The 13,834-nt window shown below is 34.6% G+C and overlaps 1 protein-coding gene across 10 annotated transcripts in view; it reads right to left on the reverse strand.

Moving 5' to 3' along the window:
* Positions 1 to 357: 357 nt before the first annotated feature.
* LOC149796585 (uncharacterized) overlaps positions 358 to 13,834 on the reverse strand; it is a 130,612-nt gene continuing 117,135 nt past the window's right edge. For 9 of the 10 annotated variants that reach the window (XM_089961309.1, XM_089961310.1, XM_089961308.1 and 6 more), the window contains 3 exons: positions 12,092 to 12,267; positions 7,355 to 7,520; positions 358 to 6,217 (listed from right to left, as the gene is read on the reverse strand). In XM_089961309.1, coding sequence (XP_089817435.1) covers positions 4,839 to 6,217; positions 7,355 to 7,520; positions 12,092 to 12,267 — 1,721 coding nt within the window. In that variant the 3' untranslated portion in view covers positions 358 to 4,838. The remainder of the gene's footprint in view (positions 6,218 to 7,354; positions 7,521 to 12,091; positions 12,268 to 13,834) is intronic. The other variant, XR_016421723.1, reaches the window with a different exon arrangement.

Raw genomic sequence — 13,834 nt, forward strand, 5'->3', positions numbered from 1 at the left:
AATACAGCTACAAACTATAGTATATGCATGTGTCTATCTTTTTCTCCTTCTTTGCTGCTTCTTTCCTCTCTTCCTTTTAACTTTAGTGTTTCAACGATGATATTATATAAGGGAATACATATAAACAATATTCAATATTCCTTATATATATATATATATATATATATATATATATATATATATATATATATATATATATACACACACACACACACACGCACACACACAATGATGTAAGATTGAGGTTTGTCTGATTTTGTCAGAATGAAACATGTCTATTATTAAAATTCAAGTCCAAACAATTGTAGGGCCATTGTTTGGAACTGACTGATTGACTATAATAACAACAAAATCATATTCAACTAATAAATCATAACATATTCAAGTTAAAGAATATGGACACACATGTTATTCATACACAGGTTCCAATTCTAAATTTTGAAATAAATAAAAAATATATAAACAAAGTAACAGTACAACAAACAGTGTATGCTAGCATAAGTACATGTACTGTCATATAAAACAAAAGAAAACAATTATTATGATTCTACCCAAATGCGCAAAAATTACGACTATTGAAAACATTTCCATTTTTTTCTTATTATTAAAATATCTATATCATCTCGTCACATGAGTCTTTTCACAGTACCTTGTTGCCATTCACTCACATGAGTCTTTTCACAGTGCCTTGTTGCCATTCATACTCACATGAGTCTTTTCACAGTACTTTGTTACCATTCATACTCACATGAGTCCTTTCACAGTACCTTGTTGCCATTCATACTCACATGAGTCTTTTCACAGTACTTTGTTGTCATTCACTCACATGAGTCTTTCCAAAGTACCTTGTTGCCATTCATACTCACATGAGTCCTTTCACAGTACTTTGTTGCCAATCATACATGAGTCTTTTCACAGTACTTTATTGCCATTCATACTCACATGAGTCTTTTCACAGTACTTTGTTGCCATTCATACTCACATGAGTCTTTTCACAGTACTTTGTTGCCATTCATACTCACATGAGTCTTTTCACAGTACCTTGTTGCCATTTCACACTCACATGAGTCTTTTCACAGTACTTTGTTGCCATTCAATCACATGAGTCTTTTCACAGTACCTTTTTGCCATTCATACTCACATGAGTCTTTTCACAGTACTTTGTTGCCTTTCACTCACATGAGTCTTTTCACAGTACATTGTTGCCATTTCACACTCACATGAGTCTTTTCACAGTACTTTGTTGCCATTCACTCACATGAGTCTTTCCACAGTACCTTGTTGCCACTCATACTCACAAGCATTTGCAGCATCTCTTATGAGACCATTGTCTGGATTATATTTGGCAGCCCTTATCATTGTTGAACTTATCATTTAGGAATATCACATATTATTCTGGATCCATGTTTCCTCTGGAGGCAGCCTGACTTTTCTTCAAAATGGAAAATGACTTTTCAGTGTCAGCATTGTAATGTGACAATGTTAATACAGTCCACCAAAATGCTTCAGCTATTTCCTGTCAGGTTACTGATAGCCTGCCAGAAATGTTCAAAGTGTGTTCTGTTTGGATCAAATCTGAGACGTTTTTCTTTGGGGCTCAGTATGTAAAGTGAAAACCGACTATAGTACAATGACTGGGGTCCACAGAATGCCATCGTTTTATGTACCGCATCATGTTATAGGAAAACAATTCAATTATCTCACGAAAATATTGCATGTTTATCTTAGCGATACAAAATGTGGTATATAAGTCATCCGAAACTACAGATTTCATTGACACAGTTATCAACTATTATCACATATTTAATAATTATTTTTGGCAGAGAAACCGTTCAATTTTACATACATATAAATGCATATAAAAACTGGCAACTTGAGCAAAAATAGAGCATGTAGTTGCCAGTCACCATGTGATCTAGCTTTATGTACATAGTAAAAATTCCATGCCATACTCCTTCAGTTTCAAACATACATAATTTAAATATTTACAGTATTTATAGCCATGTAAACCCCAGTTAGTTTAAATCCCAAAAATGATCATTTTGAATACTGCCTTGTTTTCTCCGCAAGTTCTCTCCATTCCTACCAATAAGTATGTGTATACTTCCTGTAGTTAGGCAGCATTTATCTGAATCTTTGCTATCCAAAGCATAGCTATAACTTCAAATTCAAAGACCTGACGCTTCTGCTGGTGACTACAAAGACATTATTGGTTAAGGAGCATTACATTGTACTGTATATTTTTGTGCAAACTAGCATTGTTAAATTAAAAATAGATTGAAATTATATACCAAACAGCAAATTCATGTACAAACAAATTCACAATAAATGTAAGCATCATTAATTTCGTTAAGAGTTGGGCCTTAGGAATAAAGGTGACATATAGTGCAGTCTATACAGACAAGATAAAATTAATCTTTTGGTGCATGTATGTTGGTTAAATAGTTTGAGATATCTGTTGGCTATTGGATGCACTGAAGAATCAACAACTTTACTGGTGATGGTTCAGTAATAATTCGATCAGGAGTCCACAACCCCCAGCCCATGGGCCAGATGTGGCCTGCAGACATGTTCTGTCCAGCCCTCAGGGCAAATTAAAATAACACATTAATTTGGCCCGTGAACAGTAATTATATTAAAGAAATTAGTGTTTGCTGCCCTCAAGTGATCTTATAAAATGAAATCTGGCCCTTGGCTAAAAAAGGTTGTGCACCCCTGGATTAGATTAACATTTATCAGATTTCTAAGAAGCTATCATCATTGAAATAGCAAGAAAGAATGAATTTTATTGAATATCAAGGAGAGATGCCCTTGCCACCAAATGGGAGCAAAGAGGTCATGGATAACAAAGATAGAATGAATGAATTATTGTGAGCGAAATGACAATTCCATATAACAGGCTCACCTTTGGAGGTGTTTAATGAGGAACTCAAACTTAAGCTTGAAAAGAAAACCTCAAGGTTACTGCCAGGAAACAAAATATGGCAGCATTCTGGGGATGCAACAACAGTCCAAACAAGAGTACAGAATCAGAACGACACAATGCAACAGAAAATGTCCAAAAGTTACCTACCTTTTCTATCTAGTGTTTTTTATATATATATATATATATATACAAAACTTGTTACAGAAAGTGCATACATCAAAGACCGGGTACCTGATGTCAGCAAACTGGGCATATGCCTAAGGACTGTCCAAATCTAAACATGAAACTAAATACCAAAAGAACATATGCTGCAATGGCAGCAAAACTTCCAGCCCCAACACAAGAAATAGTACTTAAGATGTCTGTCAGTAAAGTTTGTGAGATGAAATGTCTCAACAAGGAAGCATAAAACTGCAAATGGGAGGTGCCCTTTCAAACACTCTGGAGACAGAAAAAAGGGTTGGAACTAGGATGAGAAGACTTCTGTACGAACACTGAGACTAGTTTTCAAGTGCCGGAGTGGAGGAGATGAATAAAAGCAAAAGAAAAATATAACCAAGTAAAGTAAACAAAACCCAAAACGAAATAACAAAGGCTAACCCATACTAAATCCTTGAAGAAGCAATCTTCAAGGAGGAAGTAGGAAACAGGAAACGGACAACCCTCAATGAATCCAGTGAGGAGAAACATGAATGAAACGCTGAAACAGAGGACCCTTCAAGTAATATGACCATGGAGGAAGAGAACATTTTGCAGGTCCTAGAAGAATACAAACGTGTCAATGACACCCAAAATCCTTGCAAAAGAGGAACATACAAACACAACATCGTCAAAATGGCCAACCAATCATTACATAAACAGAATGGTTAGCAAATAAAGATGTCTCCTCAGAGTACAAGAAAGACTGATGACCTGAACCGTGACCTTGAGAATAAGAAATAAAGTGAATGTTATTATAATCTCAAAACAGAGAATTACATTAAGACAATACAGATTTTTTACAAATCAAGAAGAGTAACATGTGACACAAGAACATTAATCAACAAAACAAACAAGAAAATAATGAAACACAGGAACAACAAAATCTGAGCAACTATGCTGAATTTGCCTAAGCCAAGCTCAATAATAATAATAGTAATAGTTTTGACTGAAAACTATTCAAGGAACTATAGAGGGTCATGACCTCTGTGTTATATCTCAATAAAAATGGAATAAACAATGACAAACTGAGAAAGCTAAATGAAACATATTTGAACTGACATAATGCTCCTAAAAGAAAATAAGTTCAAATTGAATGTAGTAGTAAGTACCAACAATAACAATGAGATACTATACAAAAGAATAGCAACAATAATAACAAACTTAAAACTGCCATGGTAAAATGTAATAATCAAATCAATATTTATAGTCTTAGCAAGAAGGTACATAATACTATTTATGTGTTACCAATTCAGGTGTTTGGCTTGCTGATGGGAGATGGGTTTAGGATATAAAAAAATGCAAGGGATTGATGATGAAAAGCCACACCATGTTTTAAAACTGTTGCCACAAGGCAGAGTTTATTATGTTATGATGTTAGTATGTGTAACTGTCTACAAGGCATTTATAAGATCATTATTTATTATCAGTAAATATAATAACATTTGTAAAACTACAGAAAAAGATTTTTTTCTAGCAAGGAATATTTTGTACAGTTAAAGGAAACAAGTATTTTTATTAACAGGAAACAATTGATACAGTTCATTTAAAAAAAAATGGAACAAGTATTCATACCAACTTTGATGAAGTTACTCTAAATCAAAATAAAGCATTCGAAAAAAAAATTATGCTTAGGATATTTCCAGATGCATGGACTATCAAACACTGCAACCATAAACCTCAAATTGTAAGACTAAAGAAACAAAAAAACTCATTATCTTCTTATTTTCCTAACTGCTTTCTTAATCACAATTCTTGTTGTTTCTGATGGTTTAGGACCACTTTGGCTCAGCAGTGTACTTAAAAATGTTCCCGATAATGTATTAGAATTATTCTGACCACCATGGTCACTTGATATTGATGACTCCACTAATGCATTAGAACCAGTATTGACAGTCATATTCCTTTCTGTCACCAAAGGCATGGGCAATACTTGAACACCATTCTTGGCAGTCACACAAGAAAAAATCGAAGATGTGTTTGCAGCAAAACCTGGAGCATCAAGAGTAATAAACTTATGTCCAGTGCTCCTGCTATTATCTGCCAACTTGTAAAGTGATGCAGCTGGTTTTGCATCCTTATAAACACCAGATGCACCATCTGTAGTTGTTTCTGTCGTTACATATACTTGCCCATTATTACTCTTGATTTGTTGAGGAGTAACAGCAGAAATTTCCAATGCTTTTAACATATCAGTAATAGTTTCAGTTTCTGAATTAGAAGTGTTATTTTGAGTAGAAATATCCTCTGGTAGTTCCCTGGTTGGAATTGGTATTCCAGTGGTTGGTAAAACAACTGGTACTATAGCTGTTTGCAATTCATCTGATGTTGCTCCAGTGGGTGAACTACTTGTTACAGATGGTAATAACAGATTTGGTTTTGCAATTATTGGTAAACTTGATGCTACAACTGTTGATAAAACACTTGTATTTGTTGGTAAACCACCCAGTGCTGTTGTTGTTGGTAGACCTCTAAATATTGAAAGTCTTGATAAACCATTGGAAATTGTACCAGCAGATGGTGATGCTGTTGATATTGGTACACCACCTAAGGTTGTAGGTAAACCAGAAGAGGTTCCAGTTTCTGACAAAACCCACTGAGTTGTAACTGTAGGTGTAAAACCAGGAATTTTGCCTGTTGTTGTGTTTGGGAGAGCAACTAGAGTTTGACTTCCAAACTGTTCTGCTGTACTGTTGGCAATATTTGTACCCTGTGAATCTTTTGATGAATTATTAGGCGTCACTGGAAAACTTGCAAATGAACGGGTACAGACTTCACATGCTACAAATGCTGATGGCCTAGGCATTATGAGTTGTTTGCTCTTGTTAATGGAAGGATGTAGAGTCCTATCCACTGATGGGATACCAGGAAATATCATGCTTGTGTGACCTTTACCTGGGATAGGATCTGGATTCTCCTTTGATTTCATTGTTGATTTAAATGTGTCAATGAGTTCTCTCGCAAAGTATCCAAAGTCAGTTTGAGATCCAGCATCCATGCATTTTTGTTTGATTTCTGCCACTGTACTTTCCCCAAAGTCTGTTTGAGATCCCACATTCATGCATTTTGGTTTGATTTCTGTGGTTGTACTTTCTGAATGGTTAAACAAAAATGTCACTTTGCAACATTATTAAGGTTCTAATGCTCAGGACATACTTTCTGAACCCCACGAATACAAATCAAAAATCTTAAAAATATTGAAAATATTTCTCTGAAATCTCCTTTCCTACAATATGAACACGGTTAATAAATACAATATGCCTACATCTTGATATAAAATGCAACCAAAACAACTCATGTTCATCTAAAACATACATAGCAACTTATAGTCAAATTACAAGAGCTGTTAGCTATGCAATCAAGGGTTTTATAACGCTTCATCATGATTTTCTTCCAATTCTGTTGATCGAATATATCATTAAATGTTTCTCTTGTTTTGATATCTTCATCAATGTTTCATGGCATATCCCCATCAAATGTACAAATTAAAAGTCAGCACGCTTTCCATCAAAATTGGTCTAAGTCTTTGAATGTTACACTCTACAGTTTTCACCAATTTTAATTCCTCTCATGCATGTGGGGTTTAATCCTTGAAAGGAAAACTGGCATATAATGTGATAATTTCATTTCTTACAATCAAAAGTAAAATTTCCTATCAGTCTTGCTAGCGGCTTTATCTTACTTTTAAGTAAAACATTCTAACATACAACAATTTGGTAACAACTATTTTCTTATATTATGTGACCAGCTTCTCATATTTCATCTGCTTTTGATATTAAACATGATATAAATGTTCTAACTATATGCACTCAGAAAATTTTAATATTACTGCTTTTATACAAAATTGTGTTGTTAATAGTATAGCTATTCATCCTTTCCAATGACATGAAATTAACAATTTCTTATAGTACTTTTTACACGACTGTATCATGACCCTTAAATAAAATTTTGTTTACCCCCCCCCCACACAAAAAATAGGCATTTTCCTTGTCACAAATGCAAGTTGTCCACAAGATAGATGATAAACAACTAAATCTATCTTTTGGAAACCATTTTCTTCTTAGAGGCACTGTGACCTCGATCTTTGATCTTTTGGATGGAAATGCACATCAACATTAAAGTGACTGGCATGCCAAGCTTTTGTCAAGGCAGTCTTGACAATAAAAAGTCCTTACCAAATCCAACTGTTGATGTGGGCAGGCTTGACAATAAAAAGTAACAAGTCCTTACCAAATCCATGTGTTGTCGTAGGTGCAGTGCTGGAACTTGAGAATGTGTTGGCTAGTGACTTGCAAAAGAGATTGGATGACTCTTGACTGACTGCTTTAAGGCTGAACCCTGTTGATCCAATTGTGGAAGTTCCAAAGGAAGGAGGTTTTTGTCCCATTAAACCAGTCTGGTGGAATATAAGAAAAAATTGACATACACATGATAGTTATCTTAACCCTTTACCTCATGCAAGCGCCTTTGGACGCATCGACACCATTCACACGGAAGCGCCCTTTGATGCCTGCTGTAAACCTCAGCCATTGCGGGTTTTTGTAGTGCCACCTTTGGGAAAAAACCCTATTAGGTACTACATTTGTTTCTGCAAATGACAATTACGTCAGATCATGTGGTCACTGTTTATGCTCTGGTCAAAATCTGCTATTTAAAGTAACTGGGTCGTAATCTCCACTCTCCAAAATGGATGTTGTGGATTTCATTCAGTACTTATGAAGGTTTCATGATTAGAATCACAACTATGAAAGCCTGAATAACTTAGGTAAAGGCTCTGATATAAATTATCAAATTCAGATGACTTAGTGATGTAGACGTGGACAAAAAACTTGTAAATTTCGAGTATGCGAAATGGCAGATACGGTTGGTCATGCGGCTTCACTGACTTGACGGTGAATGAGTTCTCTCAAGATTTTAAAGCACGTAAAAATTCTTCTGTGAAAAATAATTACACAGCTATAATGATCGGACTTTACTCTTAAATATTTCCATACATAATAAATGTGTACCAAAAATGTAAAATGGTTAAAATTGCAGTTAAACCTAACAGACACAACATTGCTTAACAGGTAACAGGCAGGACTATGTGTATGGATTCGTATAAGTAACAGGTGTTCTATTTATAGCCCACTGCACTGGGCAACATTGCTCTATGAGGCAAAGGGTAAGAAAGGCCCAAAATGAATAACTTTTCAAAATATGAAAATTATCACACTCCTACAAGTACATTACATGAAAAAAATCAACTCTTTTATTTTGACCTTTTCCATACAATATTCTTTTTATACAAGAGACCACTCTGGTGGCCTAAGGATTGAGCATCTGCCTCAGAAGTGGGAGATCATGTTTGAAGCCCAGTCAAGTCATACCAAAGACATACAAATGGTATTAGCAGCTGCCTCACTTGGTGCTCAGCATTAACAGGTTAGTGTTAGGACTGGTTGGCCTGGTGTCAAGATAGTGTGACAAGGTGGGACATGATGCTACATGTCTGCAGCATGATGCCCCAGTGCTAGAAATCACTATAAACTGCCACACTGCAGACATCGTAGCGATATGACTGATTTTTTTTTAAAGCTATGTTAAAAATCCAAATCACATTTTTTATACAGGAAACATATACTTTTCTAATCACTGTTTACCAGTTCTATACCATTACAAATGGAAAATTCTCACAGTCAAAAGGAAAATGGTGCACCAGTGTTATGTAAATCAGTACTGTGTGTTTAACGTTTGGTCCATGACTAGATTCTATTTTAGATAATGAGCTGTAAATAGATTTGTGTTCTAGGAAATTAACCTGTGTACAGTTTGGGGTAATTTCCTATTGGATGATTAAGTCAAGTGGGTGGTGTTGCAAGATGAGTCAAGTGGGTTGTGTTATCAAATAAGTCATGTGGGAGATATTGTGATATAGAGTTATCAAGATGTATATAAAGAGACAATTGAGTCATTCCTAATACTTGTTTCCCCCCATATTGTTTTTATTTTAATATCAGTCTGCAGTTGTATTTAATGTTATGTTTAGATTTAATTTGATTGGAATCAATTAAATTATTCATTGGAATTACAAAGTGCTCATATGATGGTTTGGACTAAAGCAACAATTTTGGTGTATTGTTATTTCATTCAAAAACATTCTGGAAATGCCACTGTGATAGTTGAAAACTCCTGGCACTTTGGCATGTTCAAGAATATTGGTACATTAGCACATGCAAGTCCTGAAATTCATTCAGAACACTATTCTTTTGAACATGTGATAGAACTTTTAGGATTGTTTTGGATTTAAATCATAATACTGTAAGTTACTCTTAAATTTTCATTTTGTAGGTTTGAGAATTAACTTATTTGTTAAGTTTTACAAAACTTGGAAGTTTTGCTTTTTTCTGTTACTTAGACTATGACTATAGATTCAGATAGAAATATATGGCATTCACCCATCACCCCTTAGGTCCCCTCTCTACCATCAGCACTCTTCTAGTTACTCCTTCTACCCCTCATCAGATCACTAAACTGCCTCTTTCAAACTATTACTTTCCATTTTTGTCAGTATTATTTATGTTTATTTGATGTCAATGATTTTGTTTGCTTTTATGTCAAAAAAGATGAAACTGAGAAAAGAACCCCTCCCTTAAACAATGGGCCCTAATCATAAAATATGCCTCAACTATCCTACCCTCTACAACAAATTCCATCCTGGACCATTGGGAAAGTAACTAAATATTACAGAAGAACCGATTTGGGGGAACAACCAATCTTTGTAGGAGCAACCCATCTGCCAATTACAAAGTGGTCTCTTCCCTCAAGGCAGATGGCCTCTTGCTACAGGTCAGAACACTGTAAATGAATAATCAGTGCACTGAGAATGTGGATGCTCAAGACAGGTGATCCTTCATAGCAGTAGTCTTGTAAGACAGGTTTTAATGTCTTGAATCAATTTTTTTTCATGTGAATTGATTTCCCTTTTAGACAATCAATCTTCATGGGTGACATAAATTTATTTTTAATGGTACAAAACACCAAAGGTAAGAAAAATGACATTTTCTTTGATTTCAAAATTTGTGCATTTGCAATAGGGTCCAATGTTTATGAGATAAGAATCATTCTGAGTTGCAGGAAAATTATCAAAATTGAAACTGATTTAAATAATTTTAATATAAAACTTTATACTAAATTCAGTTTTAATCCATTTAAGTCATCTAAATGTTACTGAGTGGAAATTAAGGGGCAGGTTTAATGTTAAACAATGTCCATAGCTCGATCAAATATTGCTGGACAACAGAGAAAATAAAAAATGGCATAGGACATCTTAGCATATACTCCCATAACAAATTTGATCTGAGAAGTCCTTCAAATGTTATTAAGCACCAGAAATAAAACTGATAAACAAAGTTCAAAGTAAAAACAAGGGCCATCACTCCTAAAAGATTTTTCTCAAAAATGGTGAAAATCAAACTTGACCTAGGTATTTCTAATGTCATGCCATATTTGATTTCAATTTTGAAAGCCCTTTGAAAGTTGAAGAATGAAAAAGAAATTATAAGGAAAAGTTTGAAGTCCAACAAATACCATAGCTCTGTATAGTTTTGCTGAAAAAGTGAACATTTAGTTTTGATCAAGGCCTGCTTAATGTAAAACCGCATGCAAAAGTTCATTTCAATCCATGAAGACATTTGAAAGTTATAGAGCAGAAATGAAATTGAAGGTCAACGTTTTAAGTATTTCAAGGGTCATCAAAATTCTGCCAGAAACTGGAGCAAATTGCACTTGATAATGTTCTTCTGAATGTAAACCCTCTTATCACATTTGTTTAAATCATCAAGTCCTTCAAAAGTTAATGACTGGAATTTGCAGGACATGAATTAATAGGACAGAACATAACAGGAAAGATGGATGGATACGGGATGGACGGATACAGGATGGACGGATATGGGATGGATAGATGGATACGGGATGGATGGATACGGGATGGACAGATATGGGATGGATGGATAAGGGATGGACGGATACGGGATGGACAGATACAGGATGGACGGATACAGAATGGATGGATACGGGATGGATGGATATGGGATGGATGGATAGATATGGGATAGATGGATACAGAATGGACAGATACGGGATGGATGGATATGGGATGGATGGATGGATATGGGATGGATGGATATGGGATGGATGGATATGAGATGGATGGATATGGGCTGGATGGATACAGAATGGACGGATATGAGATGGATATGGGATGGATGGATACGGAATGGATGGATACGGGATGGATGGATATGGGATGGATTGATGGATATTGGATGGATGGATATGGGATGCATGGATGGATATGGGATGGACAGATACAGAATGGACGGATACGGGATAGATGGATACGGGATGGATGGATACGGGAAGCACAATAGTTATTATCCACAGATATAGCAGGGACATAAAGTGAAAATTCATATCATCATTTTCAAATACAACTATTTTATGACCATGATCACTCCAGCAATGACTTGGGATAATGTTTACACCTCTGAATATGTACAAAATAAAAAAATAAACCATTCAAGGTTTCTTTGTTGCTACTGCATGTAAGTAATTACTTACACTCTCAACATGGTACACATATAAAGAAGTTAATTAAAACAGATGTGAATTTTGTCTTAATTTTTTGTAAAGTTCAAAACCTAAAATGCCAACCAAAATTACATTTCTTTTAAACAAAATGTATGTAATGTGGAAAAGATGGGGAGCTTAACTAATTAACATGTTTGTCTTACAGGGCACAGACAAAACTAGGCCCAACAACAATGTATTTCTTTCTATTTTTTATTTTTCTATCTCTGTTTCTTTAATTTCTTTTCATGTTGGCAAATACAAAAGTCTAATACCAACTCATTTGAATATAATAACCTTCAAGTCCTGCTGTGGAATAAGAAGGATAATGATACAAACACACAATTTATTTATTACCAGTTTCTGTTGCTCCCCAAACAAGGAGGTCACAGTCTTAGTGCTTGTCCCAAATCCACGTGCAGAAATTGTAGTTGTGGTCCCTAATGATAATTTGTTCTGCTGGCTAAACAAATCTGTAGCCTGCTTTTGCTGCTGACCAAAGGCTAAAGTCCTTGTGGAGATGGCAAATCCACCTAAGATAATGATTATTTTATTATTATTATTACCAGGTAATAACATTTTATTAGTTTTTCTATCAGATGCATGTATGTTGAAACAAAATTAATTAAGAATAAAATGAACTTTCAAACTACATGTTGAAAACATGAAAAAAGTTAAATCATACAACAGCATTTAATTTTTATAAAAGATTTTATTTTTCCAAATTTTACTTGAAATACACATGACTAAGTATGTGACCCAAGTGAGTTCAAGACAACTCACCTAGCTGACATCAGTCAAATGCATCAACAGTTGGTCAAGAAATCTCGGTCAGTATGATGCTTTCCATAAACATTTTTGCCAATGATGATGACTGCATATGTGTTATAAAACAAATGTTTTAAAGTTTTCCTACTCTTTGTATCTTCATTCTTATATAAAGGCACATAATTACCATTTTTCCATTGAAAGGCCTTTATGACAAGATGCTTCCTGCCAAAGTTGATTTAATTTGAGTGAACAGCTATTTACACAAACGTTGTGTAGATGTTTTATTCCTCTTCATATTTAGTAACTGCAGCCATACTTAATTGCAGACTAGCATCAGTTATTTCAGTCTCAAAGGATGTATATTGGCAACATTTATTTCAATCTCAAAGGCTGTAAATTGGCATTGTTTATTTCAATCTCAAAGGCTGTATATTGGCAACATTTATTTCAGTCTCAAAGGATGTATTTTGGATTCATTTATTTCAATCTCAACGGCTGTACATTGGCATCATTTATTTCAATCTCAAAGGCTGCATATTGGCAACGTTTATTTAAATCTCAAAGGCTGTATACTGGCATCATTTATTTCAGTCTCAAAGGCTGTATATTAGACTCATTTATTTCAGTCTCAACGGCTGTATATTGGCATCATTTATTTCAATTTCAAATGCTGCATATTGGCAACATTTATTTCAATGTGAAAGGCTGTATATTGGCATCATTTTTTTTAAAATCTCAAAGGCTGTATATTGGCATCATTTATTTCAGTCTCAGATGCTGTATATTGTCATCATTTATTTCAATCTCAAAGGCAATATATTGGCATTATCTATTTCAATCTCAAATGCTGTATATTGGCATCATTTATTTCAATCTGAAAGGCTGTATATTGGCATCATTTCAGTCTCAAAGGTGGTATATTGGCAACATTTATTTCAATCTCAAAGGCTGTATATTGGCATCATTTATTTGAGTCTCAAAGGCTGTATATTGTCATCATTTATTTCAGTCTCATAGGCTGTATATTGACATCATGTATTTAAACCTCAAAGGCTGTATATTGGCATCATTTCAGTCTCAAAGGTGGTATATTGGCATCATTATTTCAATCTCAAAGGCTGTATATTGGCAACATTTATTTCAATCTCAAAGGCTGTATATTGGCATCATTTATTTCAGTCTCAAAGGCTGTATATTTGCATCATTTATTTCAGTCTCAAAGGCTGTATACTGACATCATGTATTTAAATCTCAAAGGCTGTATACTGGCATCATTTATTTCAATCTCAAAGGCTGTATACTAGCAACATTTATTTCAAACTCAAAGGC

Source organism: Sinohyriopsis cumingii, chromosome 6 (assembly GCF_028554795.1).
Source record: "Sinohyriopsis cumingii isolate HCF-2022 chromosome 6, ASM2855479v2, whole genome shotgun sequence".
Taxonomy (NCBI): Eukaryota; Metazoa; Mollusca; class Bivalvia; order Unionida; family Unionidae; genus Sinohyriopsis; species Sinohyriopsis cumingii.